Genomic DNA, 25,038 nt, shown 5'->3' on the forward strand with positions numbered 1-25,038 from the left:
CCCTTAGAGCGCCACTCCCACGATGGGCCACTAGAGGGCAGTGGTCCCCACATGTCAGGGTCTGGATGGCTGAGAAGCCTCTGGGGCTTCCTGGGGCCAGCTGGAGGTTTTACAGAAGCCACCGCTAATTAAGCCTTGCCTGAGATCAGGTGTCTAATGGGAGAAGGGAGCTGAGGGGCTAATGAAGCAAGGGGTCAGCAGAGGAGTTGGGGGCGGGGGGATCTGTAGTCACCCAGCTACTCTGACTCCCTGGATGGGATAGGAGGGATAGATGAGCCCCATCTCCCTTGCCCCCAGAACACACACACACACACACACACACACACACACACACACGTGCACGTGGCATAGGGCTATGCAATGCAGGAGCCAGAGAGGTATACAGGGAGAGCAGGCAGGGCAGGAGTCCCCACGCAGCAGCTCCTTCAGCTCTCAGCTCCTCACCCCGCCCCCTCCAATCCTGGTAAGAGAAGCAGCCCCAAGGATGACATCAGCTTGGACTCGCTTACCCTTGAGAGCTCCCAGCCTGCCCCGACACCTGATCCTTTTTGGAAAGTGACAGGGCCAGGGAAATGCAAAGGCTGTGGGTGTGGAAGGGGCAGGAGGTGGGGGCAGAGTGGTGAGGAGAGAGTCAGCTGCCCCCATGGACAGCAAGTAGTAGACAGTGCATCTGGTGTGTGGGGCAAGCTAAGTCTGGCCCCAGCCCCCACTGTAAGGATGGGTATTCCTAGATCCCATCTCCTGACCCCAGCCTCTGCCTAGCGTCAGCTCAGGAAAAGAAGCCTGGAGGCTGCTCCCAGCAGAACCCTCTCTCCACTGCGTCCTGCCTGGGTGGCAATGCCTGTCCCTTCCCACCTCTACTCCCAAAGCAGGAGGGCAGGAACCTGGAGCTGGCAGGTGAGAGGTCAGACAGAATGGGGCCTGCCTGAGCCATACTTGGGGAAGGCCCCGGGCCTCACCAGTACAAGGACTCCTTCTGCATGATGTTCTTAAGCACACGTTGGTCTTCCTCCCGGAGGCTGCCAAACACATAGCGGGGGCTGAACTTGTCTCCAGGGGGGCTGGTGAACTTGATGTCGAAGGCCGAGGTGGGGAAGTCGATCTGGGGGATGGCATCAGAGAAGCAGGGCGAGAGGACAGGCAGGTGAGGGAGTGAGAGAGTGAGCTGCCACCTTCCCGGCTCTCCAGCGCCTCTGTCTCAGGCTGGCGGTCCTGCCTTTCTCCCTCCCTCCTTCCCTTCCCTGCAGGTTGCTTGTAAAATAACCCTGTTGGACTCAGTGGGAACTTGGGACTTTGGGGAAAGCCCCTTCCAGCTGTCACTTTCAGAAAAAATGAGAAGGAAACACAGAGAAAAAGCGAGAGAAGAACGGGCAAGTGAGAAAGAGTTGAGCTGAGATGCAGCCAGGTGGGGAGCGGAGGGCAGCCCCAGGCCAGAACTTGGAACAGAAGTGTCACGGGCTGAGCCACTGAGAGCCTCCAAGCTGAGGCTAGGGAGCCTTCAGGGTGGCCCTGGAAGGCACTGCTGCCTGATGGGAAGTGGGACCACATGCCAGGTGAGGGCCCCACTGACTCTCACCATGCGACCCGGGTCCCCTTGCTCTATGCCACCCCGATGTTCATCCTCCTAAACCGCCTATCAGAGCCAAGTGAGTCCTACGTTCCCTCAATCAACAAATATTTACCGAACCCCGATAAGTTGCCAAGCAATGTTCTAGGTCCTGGGAGTTAAGTGTGGTTAATTGAGACAGACAAAAACGCCTGCCTCTGGAGCCTTCGTTCTATATCATTCTACGTCAAGCTATGTCCACTTTGATATCCCAGATTCCATACCAAAGCGTCTCATGATCATAAGAAAGGGGAGCCAGAAACCAGTAACTAGACCTTGGGCTTGACCAGCTCCTCCTCCTCTCTCCCCAGAGAGTGGGTCCACCCCGAGAGAGCACTGAGTGACCGGCTGCACCGAGGGTCTCCCCTCAAGGGAGACAGCTCAGATTTTATCAGACTCAGTAAGAGAAGGGCTCGATACAAAGGACTCCAGACTGCTGAGCCCCAGATGGGCTCCTTGAGATCAGAGTTAACCTCCAGGAGATGGGCACACAGATTCCACAGAACTCAGCTCCCACTCCGGGTCCAACCAAATTCACCCTCGTTGCTTCGATCACATCAGCGCCCTGTGCCCAACGTGCCAGCGCTTTTTCTTACTGTCCTAGCCCAAACCTCTAGGCAGGCACTGACTCTTAAGCAGTCCTGAGCAGCGGGTAGGAGAGAGGGTCCTGGGGCTGGGGTCTCACCTGCAGGATGACGCTATCTGGCTGGTGGAAGTTAGGTGCGCTCCAACGGGCACTGGGGTTTTCCTGTGTTGCTGGCCATAAGCCCAGAAGCTTCCGACCACAGGTCAGGACTCTAAGGAGAATGGAGGGGAGGGGAATGAGCCAACACAGTGGCTAAGGAGATGGTTTTCCTCCTGCTCCCCCACCCAAAAATCAGCCTTTGAAGTCACCACCCAACTCAGTCATTCTCCTCTTAGACCACAGGCTCCTCCTTCTTCCAGGCCCTATAAAAGCACACCCCCTTCAGGAAACCTCTGGATGACCCAGCGGTGGGGATGCCCCATGAGGCAGAGAGGTGGACTAGATGACCTCGAAGGCCCTTCCAATGACAGGGCCAGATGACACGTTACCCGAGCACTGTGTTTCCACACTCCCCCCCACAGCACCCCCCCCCCCGTCCTGCCCAGAAACTCTTGGTTACATCAACTGTCCTGGTCTCTCCTCCTGTGCCTTGGTCCCCCCTGCCCCCAACTAGGGCCCTCTGGACTCTGTGGGTGAGCCCCACATGGCCAAACCTCCCAAGGGACACTGGCTAGTGCAGCAGCCCCTCTCTCTATCCCCCTCCTTCCTTCCCGAGGCCAAGAAGCCGCGGGCGGGCGTGGGAACGCGTACTGCCTGAAGTTGAAGAGTGGGGTAGTGACCCAGCCCAGGGCTTCCGGCAAACGCCGCTGCTTATTGGCCTCTGACGAGCTCCCAGGCAGGGGGATGGGCAGAGCGTAGAGCGTGGCGCACAGCAGGGTCTCCCGAGGCAGCCGGTTCACCTGCACGGGGAAGCAGATCCTGGGGAGGACAGGAGACCATATCAGGAGGTGCCGCCCCTGTGGCGTCAAGGGACAGGTGGCCCAGGAAGTCGAGGGCAGGCTGCGAACTCGACCTGCCTCTCGGGATATCAGATGTGCTCCCTGGGGAAGCCTGGAACCAGGACAGGTCCCAGACCGTAGGTGCAACCTCCACCGATGCTCCCAGAAGCACACTGTGCTGTCTTTGCAGCCTCTCTGTACAGTACGCCCAACGCCCCGATTTGGAGGCCACCTACAGTGACCAGACAGCCCTTGGGTCGCCAGAGCCATCTCCCAGTTCAGGTGACTACAGGTCCCACAGTGAAGCCACATGCCCCTTGTGTCAGGATTTCTGCAGAGGGTCACCCAGGAGCGGCTCCTCTTGACAATCCTCACCCCTCCCCCGCGTCCCAGGCTGAAGAAGCAAGGAGGAAGCAGCAGCACGGTGTTCTCTGCCCTCAGGCCACCCTCCCCCAAGAGTTCTCCCACCTGTCTGTCCTGTCCCCTTATTCTCCCAACCCCCAGGGCACAACATGGTTTGTTCTCCCCCCAAAACACTTTCAAAGCCAAAGGGATAAAGAGAAGGGGCTTCCCGAAGTCCCTGGTGGGGAGAGCAAGCAAACTGGCCAGCGATGATAAGCACGGGGACACGTAAGCCTTGCCACTACCCAAGTCCAGATGTGTTCTCCCGGGGCTCCTCTGCCCTGATCACGCCCAGCCACTCCCTCCAAGGTCAGGATAAGGGGTGGGGTGAGGGAAAGAGGAACTGTGGAAAGTGAGGGAGGACCCACATTACCTTCTGGGGAAGCTGTCCCTGGGCCAAAGTCCACACTGTCACGCCCGCCTGGCCAGCCCAGGGCAGTTTCTACGCCAGAGGGCACAGAGGGAGGGCGGCCACCCCCAAGGTTCCCCAGTGGCCTGATCAAGCAGCCTCCCTCCACTGCTGCCCCTCACTCCTGCAGGAAAATCTCCACCTAAGTGAGGCACTTCCTCCCACCCGCCAGAGACTGGCAGAGCCCTGCCGTCCCAGCTGCCTGTACCCTGGGGGCCCACGGCTATAATTAGGGCCCCTCCAGCAGCCAGCAGACATGCCAGGCTGGGGCTTGGCTAGGGGATGGCAGAGCACGGCTGCTGGGCCTATTTTGAGAGTTAGCTGATCCCGGTACTACGGCGGCAGGACAGTCAGCTGACCCCACAGCAAAGTGGAGAGGGGGCTGGTGCTGACCCCTCTCCTGTCAGCCCAGAAGAGGCTTCCCACTGTGCATCTGGAGGCAAAGAGACTAGGAAGCCACAACCCCTAGAACCAGCCAGAATCCCCTTCTCCTCAGTCCTGAGTCCATCTAGCATTCCAAAACCTCTCCCACGGACCATCATCCGGGGTTGGTCAGGATAACCAGTACATTGACTGCAGTCTGAACCTCCTTCCCGCCTGAGAAACCCCTCTGCAGACATTCCTCAACATCACATCACAAGGGCCACCTCCTCCAGGAAGGACTCCTGGGATGTGCCGGTTCCAGTCCTGGTTTTTGCTACTTGCAAGGTCGGAACTTTGCACACCTCTGTGCTGGGTTCCTCCTCAGTGGAGAGTGGAACATCGCTTCACTTGTGTGATGTGTGTACGCATTGCGTACTTTTTGCTACATGACACTGAGGCTTCTGCGCTGGAACGGGGCTATGCAAATAGGATTTGCATGCACAAATATCTCCGTGTACCAGTCACCATGTCAGTCACTTGGAACAGGGAAACCGGAACTGAGAAGGCTCCCCCAGCTACAAAGATGACAACGAGGATGAAGAAGGAAGCATTTCTCACATGCTGGCTACTGTGACACGCATTCTACTTGCAGTGTCCCGAAAGTTCTCCAATAGCCCTATAAGTTAGGCCCTGTTACTTCCTAAGGTTCAGCCTATGCTTTGAGCCCTACACCACGTAGCGTCTTCTCTCAGATGCCTTGATCCTGACCATGAAGGTGCCAAGAGTCTCTGTGGGGCACGTGGAATGGGGAGCACAGAGAGGAAGTCTCCACAGGGCTCTAGCCAGGGACCAGCCCTTTGGGATTCGAGGCTGAATCTGAGACAGGGAGGAGAAGGAGACCCACAGAGCAGGCAGGCTGAGGTAGGGCAGGCCAGGCTGCCTCTAGGCCGCTGCTACTCTACGGGAATAGGGTCTGACCAGGCTGGAGCACTGGATAGCACGACCCCCTTGGCAGCAGCAGTCATCGAGGCCAGAGGAGCGGAAGGCGATGATGGAACTCCAAAGCCGTTTGGGCAGCCATCTACTGCCTCCGAAGAAATCTCTCCAGCCTTGGCGGCTGTTTGATGAAAGCTTTATTTACAGTTTTATTGCTCTACAACTTACACAAGAGTGAAGACAGGAGAAAGGGTCTGCCTCCCCAGCTATCCATCTGTTGAATAACCCACCTCTCCCCGTGTTTGCATAGACTCTGCCTCGGCCAATTTTGGCAACCTTGGCCTCCCCCAGGACCCTGTTCGGCCTCTAATCTGCACTCTAGATACTGAAGTTCCAGTTCTGCTCTGCAAATAAGGACTCAGTCTGGGGAAGTGAAGCTGGGGGCAGCAAACCAGGGGCTCTCTGGCAGTCTGGAGGGAGGGCAGGGCGGCACACAACACGGGTACAGGGTGGGCGCACCACCTGCAGCGCCTCCCCTCTGCACGTGCTTGCCTCCATTTCCCTCCTGCTCTGCTCGGCGGATGCCTATCTTCCCGACAGCAAACCCTGGTCAATAAATGCTGATTAGGGGGCGCCTGGGTGGCACAGCGGTTAAGCGTCTGCCTTCGGCTCAGGGCGTGATCCCGGCGTTCTGGGATCGAGCCCCACATCAGGCTCTTCTGCTATGAGCCTGCTTCTTCCTCTCCCACTCCCCCTGCTTGTGTTCCCTCTCTCGCTGGCTGTCTCTATCTCTGTCGAATAAATAAATAAAATCTTTAAAAAAAAATAAATGCTGATTAATACCATCTTGTGCTTGCGGTTTCATACTTACATTTATACTTTATCTCATTTCAATGCCACAATGGCCTCTGAATTAAACAAATGGCCCCACTTTACAGTGTGAGGCACAGAGAAGCCAAAGAGGACGTAGGACCAGAGACACACCTAGAAACAGAGGCTTATTCCTGTGGCTCCCAGCCCATTCTTCCTTCCTCTGGACAACCTGCCCTCTCCCATCAAGAAGGAAGAAAGCACAGGCCCCTCTCCCTATTCCACGGAAACTTTGGGAAGAAGGGAAAAGATGAGAATCCCTCAGACTAGTTAAACCTTTTAAGGGAGACAGATCAAGACAAGAATTATTATGAAAGCTAACCATTAAGTTTTAAATGATCCTTTATGGTTTACAGAGAGAGCTTTTGTGGATTAGAAATGGTACTGGTCCCCATGGAAGGGTTAGGGAAGCGGAGACTCAAGAGGCTGAGGGCTTGTGTGGGTAGGGTTCGTGGGAGAGCCTGGTTCACTGCAGGTGTGGGCCCCTCTGCGGGGTCTGCAGGGGCGGCCCCGGGGCCCAGGGGGAGGGCTTACTGCTGGTCCCAGATGATGAGGTGGAAGAGGTACTTGGAAAAGTGAGCCTTTCGGGTGTAGAGGGGGCTGCATAGTTCCTTCCCGCCATGGCTGAGGGAGCAGGAGAGGTAGAAATCTTCATAGCTGCAACAGAAAGAGAAGGACGCTCAGCTCCCCAAACCGCATCGCAGTCACCCAGCCTAGGCCAAGCTCCATTTCTCCTGCGAAGACTCCTCCCTGGTCCCTGGGGCTAGAGCATGGGGTCACGGGGACAGGACAGCCAAATCGGATTTGTGAAAGCTTCAGGAGAAGCAACTGGATCTGGATCCCTCCGCCCACCTTCAGGCTCCACGCTGGGCCCACGGTTCCCCCCGCTTCGTTATTGGGGACCAGCCTGTGCAGCCAGCCGCCTCCTTAGAGTCGGTGGGTGTCTGTGTGCGCATGCACAAGCCACAAGGGTGGGGGGGGGATGAAATCGACATATGCCGACGTGAATGCCAACACATGGGGGTCCCTGTGGCTCGTGACAGGTGCCTGACAGAAGAGGTCAGAGACGGCCCTGGTTTCCCAGGCTGCCTCCTTTGTTCTCTGCCAATCGCCCAGAGGAATACATTAAGTGAGGAACAAAGAGGCAGGGGAGAAGGGAGAGGGGGGTCCGCAAAGGAGGGAGGTGGAGCCAAATGCCTTTTCCCCCAGGCCCTGGATGCCAGGGACCAGGCAGAGGAGCTAAGGATTACCAAAGGAAGGTCCCCCTCCACCCACCCCTGCAGGCCTAGGGAACTCCCGACAAAGGGTCATCTCCCACCTCCCCTCCCCCTCCCATTGTACAACTGCAGGGGAGTGCAGTCATTGGCCTTGGGGCATGCACGGGATCTGGGAAGCCGCCATCTGTCGCAGTGTCTCCATCAGCTGGCCTGGGGTGGGTGGGGGGCTGGGATGCCGATGCAACCGGCGCTGAGAGGGCCTGGCAGCCTCCTCTCCATCTCCCAGGGGACCTCCTGCCTCTCCTTGGGATGTCCCTGCCCACAATCCCCCTCAGGCACTTGGCTCCTTAGGTGTGCTGCAAGGCCACAGACCGCCAACTCAGGATAGTGGGGTCGCCCTCAGACAGGGAGAAGCCACTCCGCTCACTCCCTAGAGGACATTCAGCCCTGGGCTCACCTGGTAGCCCAGGTGATGGGGATGCGGTGGGTGGCATAGACAGTAAAGGCCAGGGGCCCAGAGAACTGGCAGGCCTCCTGGACCAGATCGTGCTTGCGGCTCCCATGCACGGCCGTCTGGAAGTCCGCATCGAAGGTGCTGCCGTAGAGTTCCACCAGGTCCAAGATGGCGGCTGTCAGTGCTTCCACAACCTTCTCTGTGAAAAGAAGGGGTCAGAAGGAAAGGTCGCAAGGCCTCAATGCGCCCCATCCTGTTGCCATGGCACTGGCGAGGATGGTGTACCCCAGGCCAGTAGTCCCCAAATGCCAGTCAGTTTCCAACAACCATGACAAGGTTCACCCAGCTGTGGCGAAGTGAGGAAAATAAAAGCAGGCTCACAAGCTTCTCTCAAAATGATACTCAATTTTAAACATTCTCCTTGGGGCGCCTGGGTGGCACAGCGGTTAAGCGTCTGCCTTCGGCTCAGGGCGTGATCCCGGCATTATGGGATCGAGCCCCACATCAGGCTCCTCCGCTGGGAGCCTGCTTCTTCCTCTCCCACTCCCCCTGCTTGTGTTCCCTCTCGCGCTGGCTGTCTCTATCTCTGTCGAATAAATAAATAAAATCTTTTAAAAAAATAAATTAATTAATTAAACATTCTCCTTATTTTTATATAGGGCTACTTATTTTGTGTAAAATGTCCTTTCTTTTGGGAAATAGTGGGATTGATAACTGTCAGTAACTTTAAAAGTCATTGCTTGGCAAAAGAAAAGCAGACAATTTCTATGTTGGTCCCTAAAATAACGCTTTGTTCAGGGCGCCTGGGTGGCTCAATCGGTTAAGTGTCAGCCTTCAGCTCTGGTCATGACCCCAGGGTCTTGGGATCCAGCCCCATGCGTGGCAGGCTCCCAGCTCAGCAGGGAGTCTGCTTCTCCCTCTGCCTGCCGCTCCCCCAGCTTGTGCTCTAATAAATAAATCTTTAAAGTAAAATAAAATCATGCTTTGTGGGCAGGTATTAATTCATGAAACCCAAACGACTACAAATCACCAACCAAGAATCCCAGAGATACAGGCTTCCAGAGAAAGGTTCTGCTTGAAAGACTCAGCAGGGAAAAATTCTTTATCACCTTCTCCCCAGGCCTATTCTGAGTTGGAAACGCAGGCATCAGGAGCCTCCTGGAGAATAATGACACTCCTACCCTAGTAAGAGCCCAGGGCTAATTTTGCCTCACCACCCCCAGCTTCCCACGTACACCACCTCATCACCATCTCCCAGGGACACCACAGGAATAACTAGTAAAAATAATGAGAAAACATTTTGTGGAAAGAAATGTGCTCTCCAGCTGGAAAACACACACACACACACACACACACACACACACACACACACACACCCAGAGGCAGACCTGGACCCATAAATCAAGGGGCCAGGGAGAAAAAGCAATCTGGGCAGAGACCTATTTTCAGCTGCCCCTGCTGAATAAAGAGACGGAGAGTAGTTTCCTTACCTCGGTTTTCCCTCACAGCCAAGACAGTGGGATCCTATTGGGGGAAAAGGAGAGGGAGGGGAGCTTCAGGGCTGTGGCCTTTTCTGGCACAGCTGGAAGAAGGGCTTTTCACAGCTGTGCTCATCTGGACCAGACTGGCCTGAAATGTGAGAAGCAGAGACTCCCCAGGGAAGACGGCGTCAGGCTTTGTACCAGAGCCATGTGATGGACATTGGGAGCCAGACCAAGGTTAAAGTCGTGTCCACCCAAATGAGACACTCCCTCCCACAGCCCACTGCAGCCCCGGTCGCAGTGGCTATCATGCTGGCCATGTGTGTGCAGCACAAGGCCCCCACTGCGGAGTCACGGAGCCCCTGGCTCAGGGGAGGGTTTGGTTTTGCACCCTGATGGGTATGCAAAGTGCCAGGCAATGCCTCGGTGATTATGAATAAAGCCTTTGCCAGCCCAGGCTCCTGGCGATCAGTGCCGGGGCAGACCCTCGCCTACCCTCATCCTCAGGAAGAGGGGACACAAGAACTCTTGTGGTTAAACTCCAAACTTGCAAGGTGGAGGTGGAGAGAGGACCTTTGAGTAAGTGGACACCTAGTCACCCAGTTACTGTTCTCCTCCTCCCCCACACTAACGCTCTGAGACCCGTTACCTTCTGAATTTTCGGCTGCATGCGGGACGGGCAGGGGGGTAGCTGGTTGAGGGCGCTGGTGATCTCAGGGGTCTCCACGGCGGCTAGGGCGTTGCAGATGGCTTTCACGGACTGGACCACCCTGTCGGCCTTCAGTGGGAAGTCCCCCTGTGGGAGGCAGCACAGCGAGGCTGGCATGAGCACTCTCAGCCTCCAGCACCCACACTGTTGAAGGAATGGGCTGGGAGGAGTAGAGGTTCATGACCCTCAGGAGTAACACTGGACTCCCATGCTTGGTTTTCATACATGCGGCATTAGCGGTGTTTGAAATCGCTCCCGTTGAATTACATGAGCCATGCCCAGGCTCCCAGGTCTTTTCAGGTCCTCCCTGAACCTCCCCTGATTCCCAGACTCCTTCTGGCAGCTACTGTACAAACACGTAACACACACATATCCCCCAGAGACATGCAGTTTTAATAAAACCAACCCACAGGGACTAGCAAGGAAGCCAGAGGCCATAGTCGGGCCCCTTTGCCCAGGCCGCCTTATTTCTCGTACTGTCACCTAGACCTTCCAGGAAGATGGCATCTCAGTACCACAGACAGGCCACACCCCTACGTTCTCCTCTGCACTTGGGCTCCTGCTGTTTTCTCACTTGGAATTCCCTCACCTGTCCTGTCTTGATTACCTATGAAGTTCAAATCACGGATCAGCCAACATCCAGCCTCCTTCTCAGAGCGCCCCCTGGCCAGTCTTCCAATCACTCTCCAAGAGCCTGTGATAAGTTCACCCTGTTCTGTCCGCTGAGAACCTTAGGTGACTATCCCATCTTTCCAGCAGGAAGATGGGTTCCCTGAAGGCTAAGACAATCCTTACGCTTCTCTACCCACAGCAGCCACTAACGTAGGGCCAGACTAGTCCACAAAAGGGGCTCAGACACCTTCCCCCTCACCACAGTAAATGTGGGCGTGGAGCAGAGGCTGCTAGAGAAGGGATTCCGGTGGTGGGTAGAGGACTGAGCTAGACATAATGCTCAACTCCCGCAAAGGGAAGAGTCCATGACCACTATGAACTGGAACCATGAGATAGGGTTTTGAAGATCACTGTCCTCTTTTTTTTTGGGGGGGGGTTCATGACATTTGGGGCAAACGTTTACGCTCATGGTTTTGAGGCTTAAAACTCCACGTGAATCCAAGTGAGGAGAGTCCTGGCCTGTCCCTACCTCTGGGACCCTTCACCTCCTGACGGTTTTCCACCTGTGACTCCAGCACATCAGAATGTCTCAAATCAGAGGTTCCTGGCTTTGCTCATAGGACGTGAATTCTGGAGCACATTTAAGTACAGCAGCCGGGCAGACAACTCTAGTCCCTTAGCATTGGAGTCGCCCGCTCCAGAGACCGGGATCAGGGCATAGCTCTGGACCGACTTCCACAGAGAAGCGGAGCCCCTCTGTGCATACTTGCCAGCTGCCCAAGCCAGCGGTCTTGGTTTGCCCAAGGCCTAGGGGAATGGAAAGAAGTGCCCTGCTGCTAGATTTTCAGTGTCTACTCCAGATCCCTTTAGGGCCGGCTGGTCCCGGGACGACTTTGGGAACGTAGAGGAGGAGCTCTGGGCAGCTGGGCCAGCCCCATGATGTACACTCACGTCGGCCAGCAGGAAAGCATCCACTTCATTGTGGTATGTGTCGAACAGAAGATCCAGGGCCTGCCTGGGGAGTTGGGGGCAGGGAAAAGTCATAGGAGAGGTCAGGACAGACCCAGGGTACTGGGAGACCCATTCTCTTCCTCCCTCCCCACAGCTCAGGATTCAGGCTCTAGTTTAAAGGGGTTCCCACTCTTTCTACAGGTTCACCACCCCTCACCTGGAGAATGATGGCCAAGTGCTAGAGGGAAGGCATGTAACACACCCTAGAGTGGGGATCTTCTGCTAGAATACTCTTGGGTCTCATCCCAGACACCTGTAAGAACCCCTGGCTCTGGCAGAAAGGCAAGCAAGTTATCCACTGGGGTCCCCTCACAGTTCCTGTTTGGCCCACATCCAAGATGGCACCCACGCTCACCTGCTGATGGTCTGTTTGACTGGCCTCTCTTGCAGATGGACGAGGTAGTTCAAGGTGGAGGGGCTCTGGTCGTCATTCACCTGTAGAAGAAGGGTACTATTCAGAGAGGAGTGGTATCCATCTCAACCCAGTGCTCCTACCCTACTCCTATCACCTTCTGCCCACTCCACCCGCCCACCCCCGTGCAGCCATCCACTACCCCCACCCGCCTCCGCACGAACCGTCCGGGCCAGGTCACTGCGTACGGCTTTCTGCTCCATCAGCTGTAGCCGAATGTCGATGTCGAACTTGCGGCAATACTGAATGTACTCATGGCTGCCCAGGGCATGCTTGCTGGTGGAACAGGGGGACAAGACCATTAGCACCCTGGGGACTCGGTGGGAAGGGAGATGTAGACCTTGACCTCGGGGAGAGAAAAACAGGAGGAAGCGGGCAGTGACGGGGGTACCACCTGGGCTCCTGGAAAATGTCATTGCAGAGCTCAGGGAAAGACATGGAGGTCTGTCTAAAGAAAAGTCACCTGAACCACACAACCTTGGTCTGCACAAATGCTGACTTCCCTCATCATTTATTACCTGTGTCATCATCATGGATCACTCCATGGGTGGACTTCTGGAGGGGGGGCAGTGATTAAACCCCATTCTCTCGGCTTTGATATACAGGACACTTTGGAAGTCACCTGTGCTCCGGCTGGGGCGTGGAGCTGAGCGACACTCTCCCCACACTGTGGTCCTCAGTCTCCTACTCCCTACCAGCAGTGACCGGGGTGCTGAGGCCCACCAAACCAACCCACCAAGATTCTAGGTCTGTAACTCCCAAGCCCAAAAAAGTCTGCTTCTCCCCTCTCCGTGGGTCCTGTCCGACTGTGAGTAACAACACACATCTCTGCAGACTTCCTGACCAACACCCACCTGCAGGCCATTCACTGCTGAGCGACAACACATGAGACCCTGTTGACCCGAGTCTCGCGGCGGCCTTGGGAGTCCCTCCGCGACCCAGCCTTTTCCTCCCTCCCAAATCACACCAGAGTCAGAGAGGAAACCCAGGAGAAGGGGCAGAGGGAGTCTGTCTTGCAGACCAGCACTGCAGGCCTGGGCCGGGTCCCAGCAGCTGGGTAACAGAAGCCGGAAAGGGACTTCCTTCCTCAGCAGAGCTGGGAATCTAGGCCAGAAATGGAGGGGAGAGGAGGGGAGCAAAGGGGAGGAGTCTGTGCAGAAGCCGAAGAGGTGCCGGCCTGAGACCGGTCTGGGAACAGCCAGGACTTAAGGGGTTCTCCACAGCCTGAGGGACCAAGCCTCAGATCTAGGCCCCAACCTGCCAAGGCTGAGCCAGAACTAAACCTTGCGGGTGGAGAGGCTGGGCAGGGGGGTCTGGTGGGAGTGTCCCAGGAGGAAGGAAGAGTGTGGTGGGGGTGGGGGAGGCAGCAGGAAACCCAGCCCTCCCCTGGGACAGTCTCAAGGTTCTTATCTGAGAGCAGCCTGCATCCTGGACCCACCACGCCCCCTCAGCATCAGCCCCTGCTCAGCCAGGGTGGGAAACCACAGGGCTTCCTTGGGAGCTAGCAGCTTTCTAGAACCCCCAGAGGGTCTGTCCACCTCCACCCAAGGCAGCTGTCTGGTGCTCAAAGGTCTAGGATTTTCTGTGGGGTGGGAGGGAAGAGAAGAGCCTTGGTGGAAGAGGGGGGCTTCGGGACCAAGAGTCTTGGACACTGGGGTCCCCTGGGGACTGGACCGACGTTCTCTGTGGAAGGCCTTCCTCTGTGTGCATTCAACTTAGAGTGGGAGGGGCATGACCTCGGGACCACGTCTCCAGCTGCACCTCACGCTGAACACTCTAGCTGGGTCTTGGCAGGAAGTCAGAACCTGATAGCTGGTCTACCATCTTTGGCTCTGGGGGCTCAAGGACTATGAGAATATCCAGCTAATGGATCCCCATGTTCTCCTCCCTTTGGGCTGGTCCTTCCCTGCTCCTTGGGTCATTCTCACATTTAATCCTTGCTACACTTTAGGGAAGAAACTGAGGATCGGGGTTTTACACCTAGTAAGTGGCAAGCCACAACCCAAACCAGCTATACTGGTGTGACCCATTATGCCCCTTCTTCCCTTACAACAGTGCCTGGGGTGCTCTCTGCCAGGAGACCTTGAGTCTAGGACCCCTTCTTATTCCTCTAGGGAAGGTGAGTACACATTGAACACCTTTGAACAGGGTTCCTGGGGCTATGCCACGCAGGGCCCTGCCCTTCCTTTCCCCAGGGTAAAAGAAACGAGTCAAGAACTGCTCTAGCCATTGGTCAAGCATCCTTGCATCTCGAGCAAGTGGTGGCACTCATCCAGCACTCCGAAGAACTGAGATCCAGGCCCCTCCTTTCCCCACTGCCAAGGCCTACTTTCCCTGAGTGGCCAGGGAAAGTGGGCAGTAGGCAGCCAGAAGCCTGGGGAGGAAAGCACATCTCTTTTTTCCTTATCTGCTGCCTTCCAGCTGATTCTAGATCCTGCCCCACAGCCCTATCCCCTGAGGCGTGTACCCTCCTCCCCCTCCCGCCCCAGCACTCAGAGCCCCAGGGCAGTGGAAAGGGCATAGCTGTAGCTGGTCCACATCAGACTTTCCAGGAGGCTGCCTGCTGCCCAGGGCACTGGATGGAGAGGAACTGGAGGCAAGCCTCTGGTGGAAAAATAGCTGCACATGCCGGAGGGGGAAAGGTTTCTTGGCAGGGAAACGGGGAAGAGGGAGCATTTGTAATCTTTCCCCTAAGTTCCACAAGGGCACTTCTGCCCAGTCCTCCATCTGCCCCTGGCCATAAAGACACACAATCTAGGAGAAGTAGCCCCTGACAGTCCCCTCTCCCCCTCAGCCCCACACCCGCATCTCTCCACACGCAGACGTCTGCAAGCAGATATGACTTAGTCTTTGCCTGGTCCCAGCTCCAAGCTCTTTCCACAGCAGACTTGGCTCAGAAGCCGGCCAGCCCTGCTGGAAGACAGTGCCTGGGGAAAGTGCGACGTGGCTGTGAGTGTGCCCAGAAAGCAGTCGTGGAATCAGGGAGGGGCTGCCAGCCCCAGGCCGCCAGCCCAGCACCACCCCGAGGAAGCCCCCTGACAAGCCTACCACCCAGAAGGCAGGTGCCGCTTCCTACCCGCCTTGTCCACAGTTCACTCACTTCTGCAGGAACTCCTCCAGCCCGCAGGGCTTCAGCACAAAGTTCCCCACGTCCACATCCCTCAGTTCATCGTGGGTGTAGCACAGAGTCTGGTGGATAAGCAAGTCTACGGTGGAAGAACCTGTAACGGGTGGGGTGGGGAGGGATGATGGGGAGAGCCGGAGTGGGGGGGGCGCTCAGCATCCCCACACTGATCGCCCCATTCCTGGGTAAGCATTCTCCAGCACCACCCAGCTATCCCACAATTTGGGATTGGGGAAAATAACCGTGGGCCCCTAAAACTGGCCCCAGAGCCCGTCCCCTAGAGAAGCATCCCCACTGCCCCTCCTCAGGGCCCCAGGTGGGGTGGGACTTGAGGTCAAAGGACCCTATCGTCCAAACCACAGCCATCCCTGCCCCACCTCAAGGGATGCTCATCCGCCCTCCCCACTTACAGTTGCAGGTAAAAGTGAGTGGCTCCTGTATGCTGTCACACAACACGGTCACCTTCAGGTTGACCTCATCCCCGAGGTGCTCTGGGCTCGCAGTGACAGCACTCCAGACATAGCCAGTCAGGGAGTAGTCTTGGATGTCAGAGCCAGATCGAAGGCTGTGCAGGAAGAGAGGGAGAAGGACCCTCGCTGTGCCTTCAGAAGAGAGCAGTCGAGAAGACGCCTGCTGGGACCCTCCCACCCTGAGGCCAAGGGCCCTTCTGTCCCTGCTCAGGCTGGCCCTCCAGGTCTATAGCCCAGGATGGGGGGGCAGTGGGGAAGCAGCTCTGGGAAACCATGTTCTTTACACATTTGCTACAGTTACAAAATGTTTCCCAAGCCCTGCTGAATGGCAGAGACAGCTGACAATGACAAAGCTTTCTGTGCTAAATTCAATGCAAAATTCTCCCAACTCCATTTCCTTCCTCGTTTAGCTCCAGGTAATATACTCTTAGCTCCACCCAGGGTGCGTTTGCTCCTGAGGACAACTGAGCCCGAAGCCACTGGGATAATTTGTCTGTTGGATCGAGGGTTCATAAACTTTGCCCAAAATGTGAAACTTCTAAGATTTCAAAAAGCCCACAAACACCTGTTGTAGGAAGCACCCCATAGCTGTGAATTGAGAGGGAATCAATATGGCTTTCCTTCCTTCCTAGAGAAAGTTCTGAGCGGGCTGGCCCTCCTCCCTAGCCCCCAGAGCCCTCCCCGACACCCCATCCTTAAACTCTTACACATCCAGCATGTGGCAAAATGCAGCAACTTCCTCATCTCTTTCCTCTGAGACCTCAAACAATTCATGGCCATTGGCGACAGCACGGCGTCGCAAGTCCACCTTTAAGAGAAGAGCAGCTGACTCAGCGCCTTTTCCCTCATGGCGCCCCCCTTCCCACAGGCTGCTCCCACATCTAAACGCTGACACTCTGGGTGTAAAGGCTTTTGAAGCACTGAACATTCGGGGCACAGGAAAATGTGGGAAATCCAGCAATCTCTTTAACTGCTGTCCCAGGAGACTGGGAGCCAAGTGGAAAGAGAACTCGAAGCCTTGGCTGAGGCTGGAAGTCTGGATGGGATGGACAAGAATGTGGCCAAACCTCCTCTCCCGGGGGCGCGGGGGGGGGGGGTGCCAGCATCTAATAAGCTCAACCCAGGTTAGGCAGCACACAGCACTGCTGGGTCCCCGGGCTGGCTTTCTGGGGGTGCTCCCGGGAGTGTGGCAGAGAGCTCTGCAAGCAGCCGTTTTTCCCCACCCCGCTGTGGAGGCCAGGGCCAGTGGGTTGCCCAAACAGTGCCCAGGGAAGCTGGCCTTGGGGCAAAGGCCTCAGCATCCACAGCAAGCCCCGGGGAGCCAAAGCAGACAGAGACGGAGAGTCCTCAGATGGAGGCCGTGACTCAGACACATGTGCCTCCTCGGTCAATGCTACTTGAGGAAGAAAGTACCAAAGCGGCTTTCTGGGCAGGAGAGAACCTGGAGAAGGCTTAGCTCCTCCTGGCTCCTGAGTGTCTCTCGGTTCTGCTCAGCGGGAGTGTCAGGGGGCCTGCCTGGGCCCCACTTCCTATCCGAGAACCTGCGTGTGGTGGTGGGGATTCTGTCAGAGGAGACTCGACCTGTCTCCCAGCACAGAGCTGCTCTCAGTCACCCCGACGGGTGCTAAGGCGGCCCTCAACCAAGGCCTGCAGCCGGGGCCCCAGGGAGGAGGAAGTGGCACGGGGAGCTGGGGCATGGCAGGTCTCTGCGGGACAGGCCGCCCCCTGGGAATGAAGCTGCAGCTCGGATGGGGCTGGAGTCCCAGGCTGCATCCGGCAAAGGCGGCCGCTGCCAGCAGCTGCTTCCGGGGAGCTCCGGCCTGTGCACAGAGCAACGCTTCACCTCTCGCCCTCCCGCTGGCTGTTCTCATGTCCCCGCCCCTGGGGGCAGATGGCAGCAACTGAGCTCCTCATTTGAATATCCAAATTGTTTCCTCTGAGTGACCCCTCTCATTAGCCTTGCTCCGGGGGTGAGCGTGGAGGGGTGCAGAGGGGCGGGCGGCAGCGGGGGCAGTTGGCATGTGAGGCCCTTGCTCTGCCAAGTTCCAGCCTGTGTCCCACTCACAACAATAGTACCACTGTCAGCAATTAACCCACAGAAGTGAGGGTAAGAGAGTGACAGAGACAGAGAGACCAAGAGACAGAGAGGGGAGGGGTAGGGGAGGGGGCTAGAGAACAGAGTGGTACTGAAGGCCATTTTCATGCCCTTCAGTACCACTCCCTGGCTCCGTAAGAAAACAAAAGCCACTTACGTTTGCCCTGCTGGCAGGCCCTGGTGGCATCGGCCGATGTTGGCTGGGGGAGTCTGCCGGGCCGAGGCTGGCAGCGGGGGTACCAGGCTGGCATTCGGAGCCAACCATTTCCAGAACTGGCTCCGCAGGCCTGGGATAAGGAGGGTCCCTCCGTCTGAAAGCCCGGTGGAGGCGGGGTGGCGGGATGGGCCGAGGGCCCGAGAGGTCCCCCCGCCCGGTGGGATGAGCCCCTGCACTGAGCTGAGGTGGGGATGACCAAGGCCTCATTTCCCCCCTAAGAACTGGCAAGAGCTTTTTGCTCTGCCCTAGCTTCCTCAAGGACACTCTGGACCAAGCTCCCGCTTAGAACCCTGGTGACACGCAGGGGTTAGGGGAAGGGTAAGGCGGTGGAAGGAGGAAAGAGAGATAGGGAGCAACAGAGGTGACCACCTACCCGGGTGGCCTGACTCTGAGTAGGCCCCGCTCTGGGTGAGGAACTCGGAGCCGGGAACAGGAATCTCCCCGTCCCTATAAATAGCGGGAGCAGCCCCACCTCTCGGAGCAGGGCCTTTAAAAAGCCCTGAGCTCCAGAGTCGTGACTTCTCGCAGAAGCTGATTCTGCTCTGGGGGACTCTCTTAGCAGAAGCACAGGAAGGAAGGACCACGTGGCTTTCCCAGAGTTGTGAAGGGTCCCAATTGCTGGGACACAGGGCGGGAAAGCCCCCGTGTCCCTTAGACAATGGATAAGCAGGAAACAGGGATGGAATGAAGTGCAATGCCGTTCCTACGGAAGCCGCCAGCCGTGAGGGCACCTCCGGACTCCCTCTGGGGTCAGGGCTTCCAGACCCAAGGGGGAAACTCCAAGTGGCCTCAGGTCCCACCCACGGAGATGCTGCTGCCACTCTTTTAAACCAGAGAAAAAAGATCAAAGCTGTCCTGGAACCTGCCCCGTGCTTCTGTGTGGATACTTGGCTATTTTATACTGTGTACGGACAAATGTAAAATTAGTATTGTCACACTGCCACCTTTCCTAAATATTTTCTCCGTGAAAGCAGGTGGACGGTGGGGCTGCATAAAATGTGAATGCCCCAAATGTCACCAAACTACATACTTCAGACGGCCGAGATGGTAAATCTAGTTCTGTATAGTTCCCCGCAGTGAGAGAGAGAGAGAGGAGGAGAGAGAGACAGGCAGAAAGACACAGGGGAGCTAGAAATAGAAGCAGAGGGACAGAGAGGAGAGAGAAAGAGAGAGAGAGAGAGAGAAAGGCAGAGATTGGGGGGGGGGAGAGAAATAGACTGAGAGACAGTGGGAGACAAAAGGAGACAGAGAGCAAGAACCAGCAAGCTTTGGAACGAGAGAGACCAGGCAGGGTTGTTGAGGGGTGTGGACTGGGGTCTGGTGACCAGTGAGCAGTAAAGACTGGTTAATACCACGACGGGGCCTCATCACCACGCAGCACTTTGGGCAGAGCAGGTCAGAAAGCAGAGGCAGCCTGCTCCAGGCCACAGGCCATTTGGCCACAGAGTCACAAAGAATCCACTCAGCCCAGTTCCATCCTTACCTTGTGAAGTGAGCCCATGCTAAGAACCAAAATTTCAAAACACCTGCCCCCGCAAGGGCTGTTTGGGCCCAAAACTCAGCCCTGAAAAGGAGCCATGTCTCCACTGGTGCCCCTCTTCCTCTCCCCAGCCAGGGCCCAGGGGCCAGAAGACAGGAGCAGAGGGGAGGAGAGGACCAACGGGGTGAGCGGGTAGCAGATTTGAATTTGGAACAACAAAGAAGAAAGAAGGACTACTCTTTGTTTCTGAATGGAAAGGAGGGCAGAAGGAACGCAACGAGGTCCTCACCGGAGCGGCGGAAATCCGGCGGTTCTTGCCCGGGGTCGTATTTTTCCCGTGGGCGTAGCGGGACGCATAGGTGCGGGGTGGCACCTGAGGGGGCATGGTTTTGCTCCGAGCCACGGGTTTCCCAGGAGTGTCCTTGCCACCGAAGTCCAGGGGCCCCCGGCCCTCCTTCCAGCCCCTGGTGGTGTCTCGCAACATCTCCGCATCGTAGGTCGACTTCAGGTTGAGACGGGTGATCGCGTCGTTGATACCGTCATAGTCCACAGGCCCCAGGAGGCGCCCCGGACCCCCACCGCCCAGCTCCTCTTCCTCTTCCAGGATGCGACGCCCTAGCAGTTTGCCTGGAGGGTGTTCCACCAAAGAGAACGTGTTGACGTCATTGGGCTGGGAGATCTTGGAGGAAGAGGGTGACCCCTTTCTGGGAGGCAGCGGAGGGGTGTCCCAGATAGAGACGCGGGGAGGCAGAGGAGGTGGGGACAGTTTCTTGGAAGAGCTATCTATGTCCCCCGATCCTAGGTCCCCAGGGGAGAAAGAGAGCCCCTCATCTGAACCATCGAAGATGTAGAGATAGTCTCGAGCCAGAGAGCCTTTGGGCCAGGGATCCGGGCCAGGCTGGGAGCCCTGGGAGGTAGAGTGGTTGGATAACCCTTCCTGCGGGGAGAGGGAGTTGTAATTGAGGGTAGGATCGGAGCCAGAAAGACCACGTAAGAGCTTGAGGTCCTTCTGCCTTCCTGCCGGCTTGTTGTAGAAGTCTAGGACAGGCTCATCCCAGCTGATGAGAGAGGAGTCTGTGTTCTGTTTGGCTCTGCTCTCCTCCTTGTCGTGCCGAAGCCGGGAGAGCGCGTCGTACTCCATCTGCAGGGCTTCGGCCATGGCCAGCTCCTTGCGGCTGATGCCCACCGACTCCAGGGACTTCCAGTGTTCCCCACTGCCCTGAGTCGAAGACATGGTGAAGACGGGGGACGGAGGAGACAAGGAAGTCTTCTACTTCCTCCCAGCGTCAGGTGTACAGGATTCTGGCATGGTGTCTGGGCACCTGCAGGTGAGGGGTTAAAAATATCATTCAGCCATAAAAAGACTTGAATTAATAATGTGACTTGGGTGACATAATCTGGGCCACTGCCTGTTTCTTGAGTGCCTACAACAGATCAAAGAAACAAAAAGATGGAGAAAAAGAGAAATACCAAGGCAACTCTATTTATCTATTGAATACATCCATCCACCTTTCCGTTCATCTATAGATGTCTGGTCCCTCGCTCCCACCCTCCTCTCTCTCTCCCGTGTACTCCGAGGAAAGAAGGAGGCACCTCGCATCAGCCGAGAGAATATGGAAACAGGGGCTCTTCGATCCGTTTAAAGAGGACCGTTCCCATACCCTGCTGGTGGGGAATGTGAAATGGGGCCACCACTTTGGAAAACAGGCGGCCTCTCGAAAAGGTAAACATCCACCTACCATATGACTCAACTACCCCACTCCTAGTCACTTATTCAAGAAACATGAAAGCACATGTCTGCACGAAGACTCATATATGCATATGGTAGCCTTTGTCATAGCCCCAAACTGGAAACCACCCAGGTCTGTCCATCAACAGGGGACTGGATTAAAAAATGTGATTGCGTCCACAAAATGACACTAAGTCAGCCACAAAGAGGAATGAATTACTGACACATGCGCTAACACGGATGCATCTCAAAATACCTACATCGGAGTTAAAAGAAGCCCGACAAAAAAATATGAATATGCAGGATTCCATTTATATAAAATCCTGGAAAATGAAAACTATCTACAGTGACAGAAAAGCAGATCAGCGGTTATCTGGGAAGGGGGGGCAAAGAGAGATGGATGACAAAGAAGCTTAAAGGACACTTTTGGAGATGCGAAATATGTTCATTACATTGTGACAATGGCTTCATGGCTACATAAATATGTCACAACTTACCGGACTGTACACCTTAAACAGGTACAGTTTATTGTACGTCCATTATACCTCAATAAAGCTATAAAGTGAAACAGAGTCCAATGAAACAGACCTTGTAACCACTCAGACTGCACTAAGATCCTCCCCAAACACACCAACAGGGGCAATTAAACAAAGCCAGGTAACAGGTGAGACCCGGGTACCTGAAGGACTACAGGTGTGCCATATGGATTCCCCTTGGCCCTCAGGAAGCCAGGCAGGGAGGCACGACCCCTAGGCCAGCTGGTCCTGACTGCAAGCAGCCCCCTCCATGCACTGCAGTGTTGGTATCCTTTTCTTTAGAAGCCATGACACGAAGACGGCGTTGAACGAATGGTTGTCAGGACACAGCGAGCCTGGCCCAGCGCTTCTCAACCCCAGTTACAAGTTAAAAACACTGGGGCCACTTTTTCCAAGTACTGTTGCCTGGGTACTCTTAAGAAAGATTCTAATTCAAATGGCCTGTGGTAGAGCAGTGGTATTTTTCAAAACCCCAGGAGATTCTGGTCTAAAGCTGAAGCTGAGAACCACAGACTTCTGAGTGTATGTGGTTCAGATGAGGTTGGGGGAGACGAGTGTGAAGTGGCCACTTCTGACCCTTAGCGCCAGCAGCCAAGAAGTTCACGATTTCGTACAATTATAAAAAATTATTCATTCTATTGTACGGCTTTACCCAGCAGGTAATCAACATGAAGCACGTTGTTCCTTATGCTCAGAAAGTTGGAAACATCAAAAGGAAAAAAGTTCAGGTAGATACTTGGGCGGCAAGTTCCATCAGGTCCCTAATGTGTTAGGACAAAGGTATTTCTTGACCTGAGGTGCCTGCCTAGGACCCTCGTGTCTCTGTCAGGCACAGGCACAGAACCCTGGCCTAGAGGGCCTCGGCTGGCTTAGTCAGTCTTAGCGAGCAGCTCCCCCAAACACTGAATAGCCCAACTCCAGCCTCGGGGCATACGAAGTGGTTCTCTGCCTGTTGAGTTTGTCTACCCTTCAACAACTTCTTACAGGTTACTTTTCACCCACAGAGGGTAAGAGGGAGTCTCACTATTTGAAATTCAAAGGAATTGGATGAGTTGATGGAGATACCCAGAACACAGCTGCTGGGAGTTGGGAAACTGGTCCCAGGAAAAGGTCCTAGTACTTTAGATCACAGACACCAGAGAAATGCTCCAAACTGGACCAAGCCTTTTATTCCAGAGAGTATTAAGTCTTAGGGGCGCTGACACTTGGCCTCATTTTTGGTCCCCCCCCCCCCACACACACGGCTGTCTCTTCTTTCTTGTTGTATAGTTTCTTGGACTCTGCCATTTCTGGGCTTCTTTGTCCCTCCAGAAGTCAGGTCAACCTGTGCTCACCTCACTGTCCTTGGTGTCACAATCTCCAGGAGGCAGAATCCCCATCAGCAGTAAACACCAGGGACACTGAGTGTGACTGGGGTCCTGTCACGAGGACAGCTGGGACGTGCCCTGAACACCTGCTGTCCTGGGATGAGGCTGATGGTCAGGAATCCCAGGGGGAGTCTCTGTCCCCATGGGCAGCTCAGCCCCTGACCATCTCTGGGCTCTAGTCGGTGTCTGAGGCTAATTAGTACACTGATTCTGGGACCCCAGGCTCAGTGCTGCTCCCCTGGAGCTCAGGGCCCATGAGGATGTGACACATACCCTCTCTGGGCTCTCAGGGCTGGGCTGTCACCCACCTCCAAAGAGGCCGGACCTCTGCTAAGAGTATTCTGTCCCAACCCAGGGCCACAGGGCCCGTGACCTCAGGGACGGAGTCCCTCTTATCTTTGCCTCTTCTCCACTCAGATGTGGGCCCTCTGACAGAATCTTCTGGGTCTGGTTGGCTTTGGGTAACAGAAATTCCTTCTTCTAGTCATGGGTGGCCGAAGGAACAATTGTATGTGTCCTGAACGTGCTGAACGCAAGACACAGGGAGCAGAGCTGTGCCCACCCCTGAGTCCAGTCGGGTCCCAAATCTTTCCGTCCTGGGTGCTCTGTCTGGGTTTGGTAATTCCACCTCTGAGACGGCTCTGGAGCGCACAGGAGCAGCTTCTCCTTCAGTTTTACTGGGCACCGCATCAGCCTTTTACCTGCAGGACCAGACCTGTGATACACAACTCATGACCACAGTAACAACAAGGAATCAAATGATTTTAGAAATAAGTTTATAGGGGAGCCTGGGCGGCTCAGCCGTTAAGCGTCTGCCTTCAGCTCAGGTCATGATCCCAGGGTCCTGGGATCGAGCCCCACATCAGGCTCCCTGCTCCGCTGGGAGCCTGCTTCTTCCTCTCCCACTCCCCCTGCTTGTGTTCCCTCCCTCCCTGGCTGTCTCTCTCTCTCTGTCAAAGAAATAAAATCTTAAAAAGAAAGAAAGAAAGAAAGAAAGAAAGAAAGAAAGAAAGAAAGAAAGAAAGAAAGAAAGAAAGAAAGAAGAGTTTATAGACCCCTATTCAACTGAAAACAGAAGGCATTTCTTTTCCATTGTTTTTCCATCCATGCTTTTAACCCTAAATTCCATCCATTTATTCTCTGCAATAAACAGAGATCTGATTTAAAAAAAAAAAAAAAAGACACCTAGGAGGCTTAGCTGGTTGCGTTGTCAACTCCCGATTTGGGCTCAGATCATGATCTCAGGGTCATGAGATTAAGCCCCACGGCAGGCTCTGCGCTGGGTGTGAAGCCTGCTGGAGATTCTCTCTCCCTCTCCCTCTGCCCCTCCCCAACTCCCCACTTGCATACGTGCTTTCTCTCTCTTAAAAAAAAAAAAAAAAAAAAAAGATTTGCCTTCGCCAGGCACCATTATGATGAGGAAAACTGAAGCCATTGGAAATAATCTAACTTCCTGCCTCTCTCACGCACGAATTTATCCACACTTGCGTGCAGTCTTTCTTCTTTTCCGTCTCAGGGGAAGCGGGTTCCTGCCCCCTGCGGAGGCACAACCTTCTTGCGCCCTTGTCCCATTCACTGGATCTCCTCCGGGAGGATGCCCCCCGAGTTCCCTTCCCTCTGCGGGACCTGCGCCGCATCTCCTTACCGGGGTCTCTCCCTTCAGCACATAAACATGTTCAGGCTCCTTCTAGCCTTAAAAAGAAAGCATGAAAAACAAAAACAAAAGCAAAAACCCTACACCCTAAGCACTTTCTCTTGCCTTTTGTCCCCTAGCCAATACCTTCTCTGTTGTGCCTTCCCAGCTAAGCTCTATGAGAGCACAAGACAGGTGAACTTTCCCAATCCCATTTACCCTGCGACTCACTGTAATCTGGCTTCTGTCCCCGTCCTTCTACGAACACCACCCCAGCAACAATGCCCAGGCCATCCAATTCCACAGGCCTTTTTTTTTTTTTTAAGATTTTATTTATTTGAGAGGGAGAGAGAGACAGCACAAATAGGCAGGGGGGGGGGC

General features: G+C 55.4%; 1 protein-coding gene across 7 annotated transcripts in view; it reads right to left on the reverse strand.

Annotated features, from left to right (window-relative positions):
* PIK3C2B (phosphatidylinositol-4-phosphate 3-kinase catalytic subunit type 2 beta) overlaps window positions 1–25,038 on the reverse strand; it is a 63,609-nt gene that overhangs the window by 21,107 nt on the left and 17,464 nt on the right. Inside the window, exons 1-15 of one of the 7 annotated variants that reach the window (XM_026480551.4) lie at window positions 23,587–24,412; window positions 19,682–20,714; window positions 16,308–16,408; window positions 15,541–15,695; window positions 15,107–15,227; window positions 12,171–12,282; window positions 11,950–12,029; window positions 11,535–11,598; window positions 9,912–10,058; window positions 9,272–9,305; window positions 7,785–7,980; window positions 6,645–6,767; window positions 2,943–3,110; window positions 2,292–2,403; window positions 960–1,102 (exon numbers count right to left, since the gene is read on the reverse strand). In XM_026480551.4, coding sequence (XP_026336336.1) covers window positions 960–1,102; window positions 2,292–2,403; window positions 2,943–3,110; window positions 6,645–6,767; window positions 7,785–7,980; window positions 9,272–9,305; window positions 9,912–10,058; window positions 11,535–11,598; window positions 11,950–12,029; window positions 12,171–12,282; window positions 15,107–15,227; window positions 15,541–15,695; window positions 16,308–16,408; window positions 19,682–20,626 — 2,501 coding nt within the window. In that variant the 5' untranslated portion in view covers window positions 20,627–20,714; window positions 23,587–24,412. Of the gene's footprint in view, window positions 1–959; window positions 1,103–2,291; window positions 2,404–2,942; window positions 3,111–6,644; window positions 6,768–7,784; window positions 7,981–9,271; window positions 9,306–9,911; window positions 10,059–11,534; window positions 11,599–11,949; window positions 12,030–12,170; window positions 12,283–15,106; window positions 15,228–15,540; window positions 15,733–16,307; window positions 16,409–17,852; window positions 18,972–19,681; window positions 20,715–23,586; window positions 24,413–25,038 lie in introns of those variants that run through there. The other 6 variants (XM_044377785.3, XM_048225237.2, XM_026480550.4 and 3 more) reach the window with 6 other exon arrangements.

This window comes from Ursus arctos, unplaced genomic scaffold (assembly GCF_023065955.2).
Source record: "Ursus arctos isolate Adak ecotype North America unplaced genomic scaffold, UrsArc2.0 scaffold_2, whole genome shotgun sequence".
NCBI lineage: Eukaryota > Metazoa > Chordata > Mammalia > Carnivora > Ursidae > Ursus > Ursus arctos.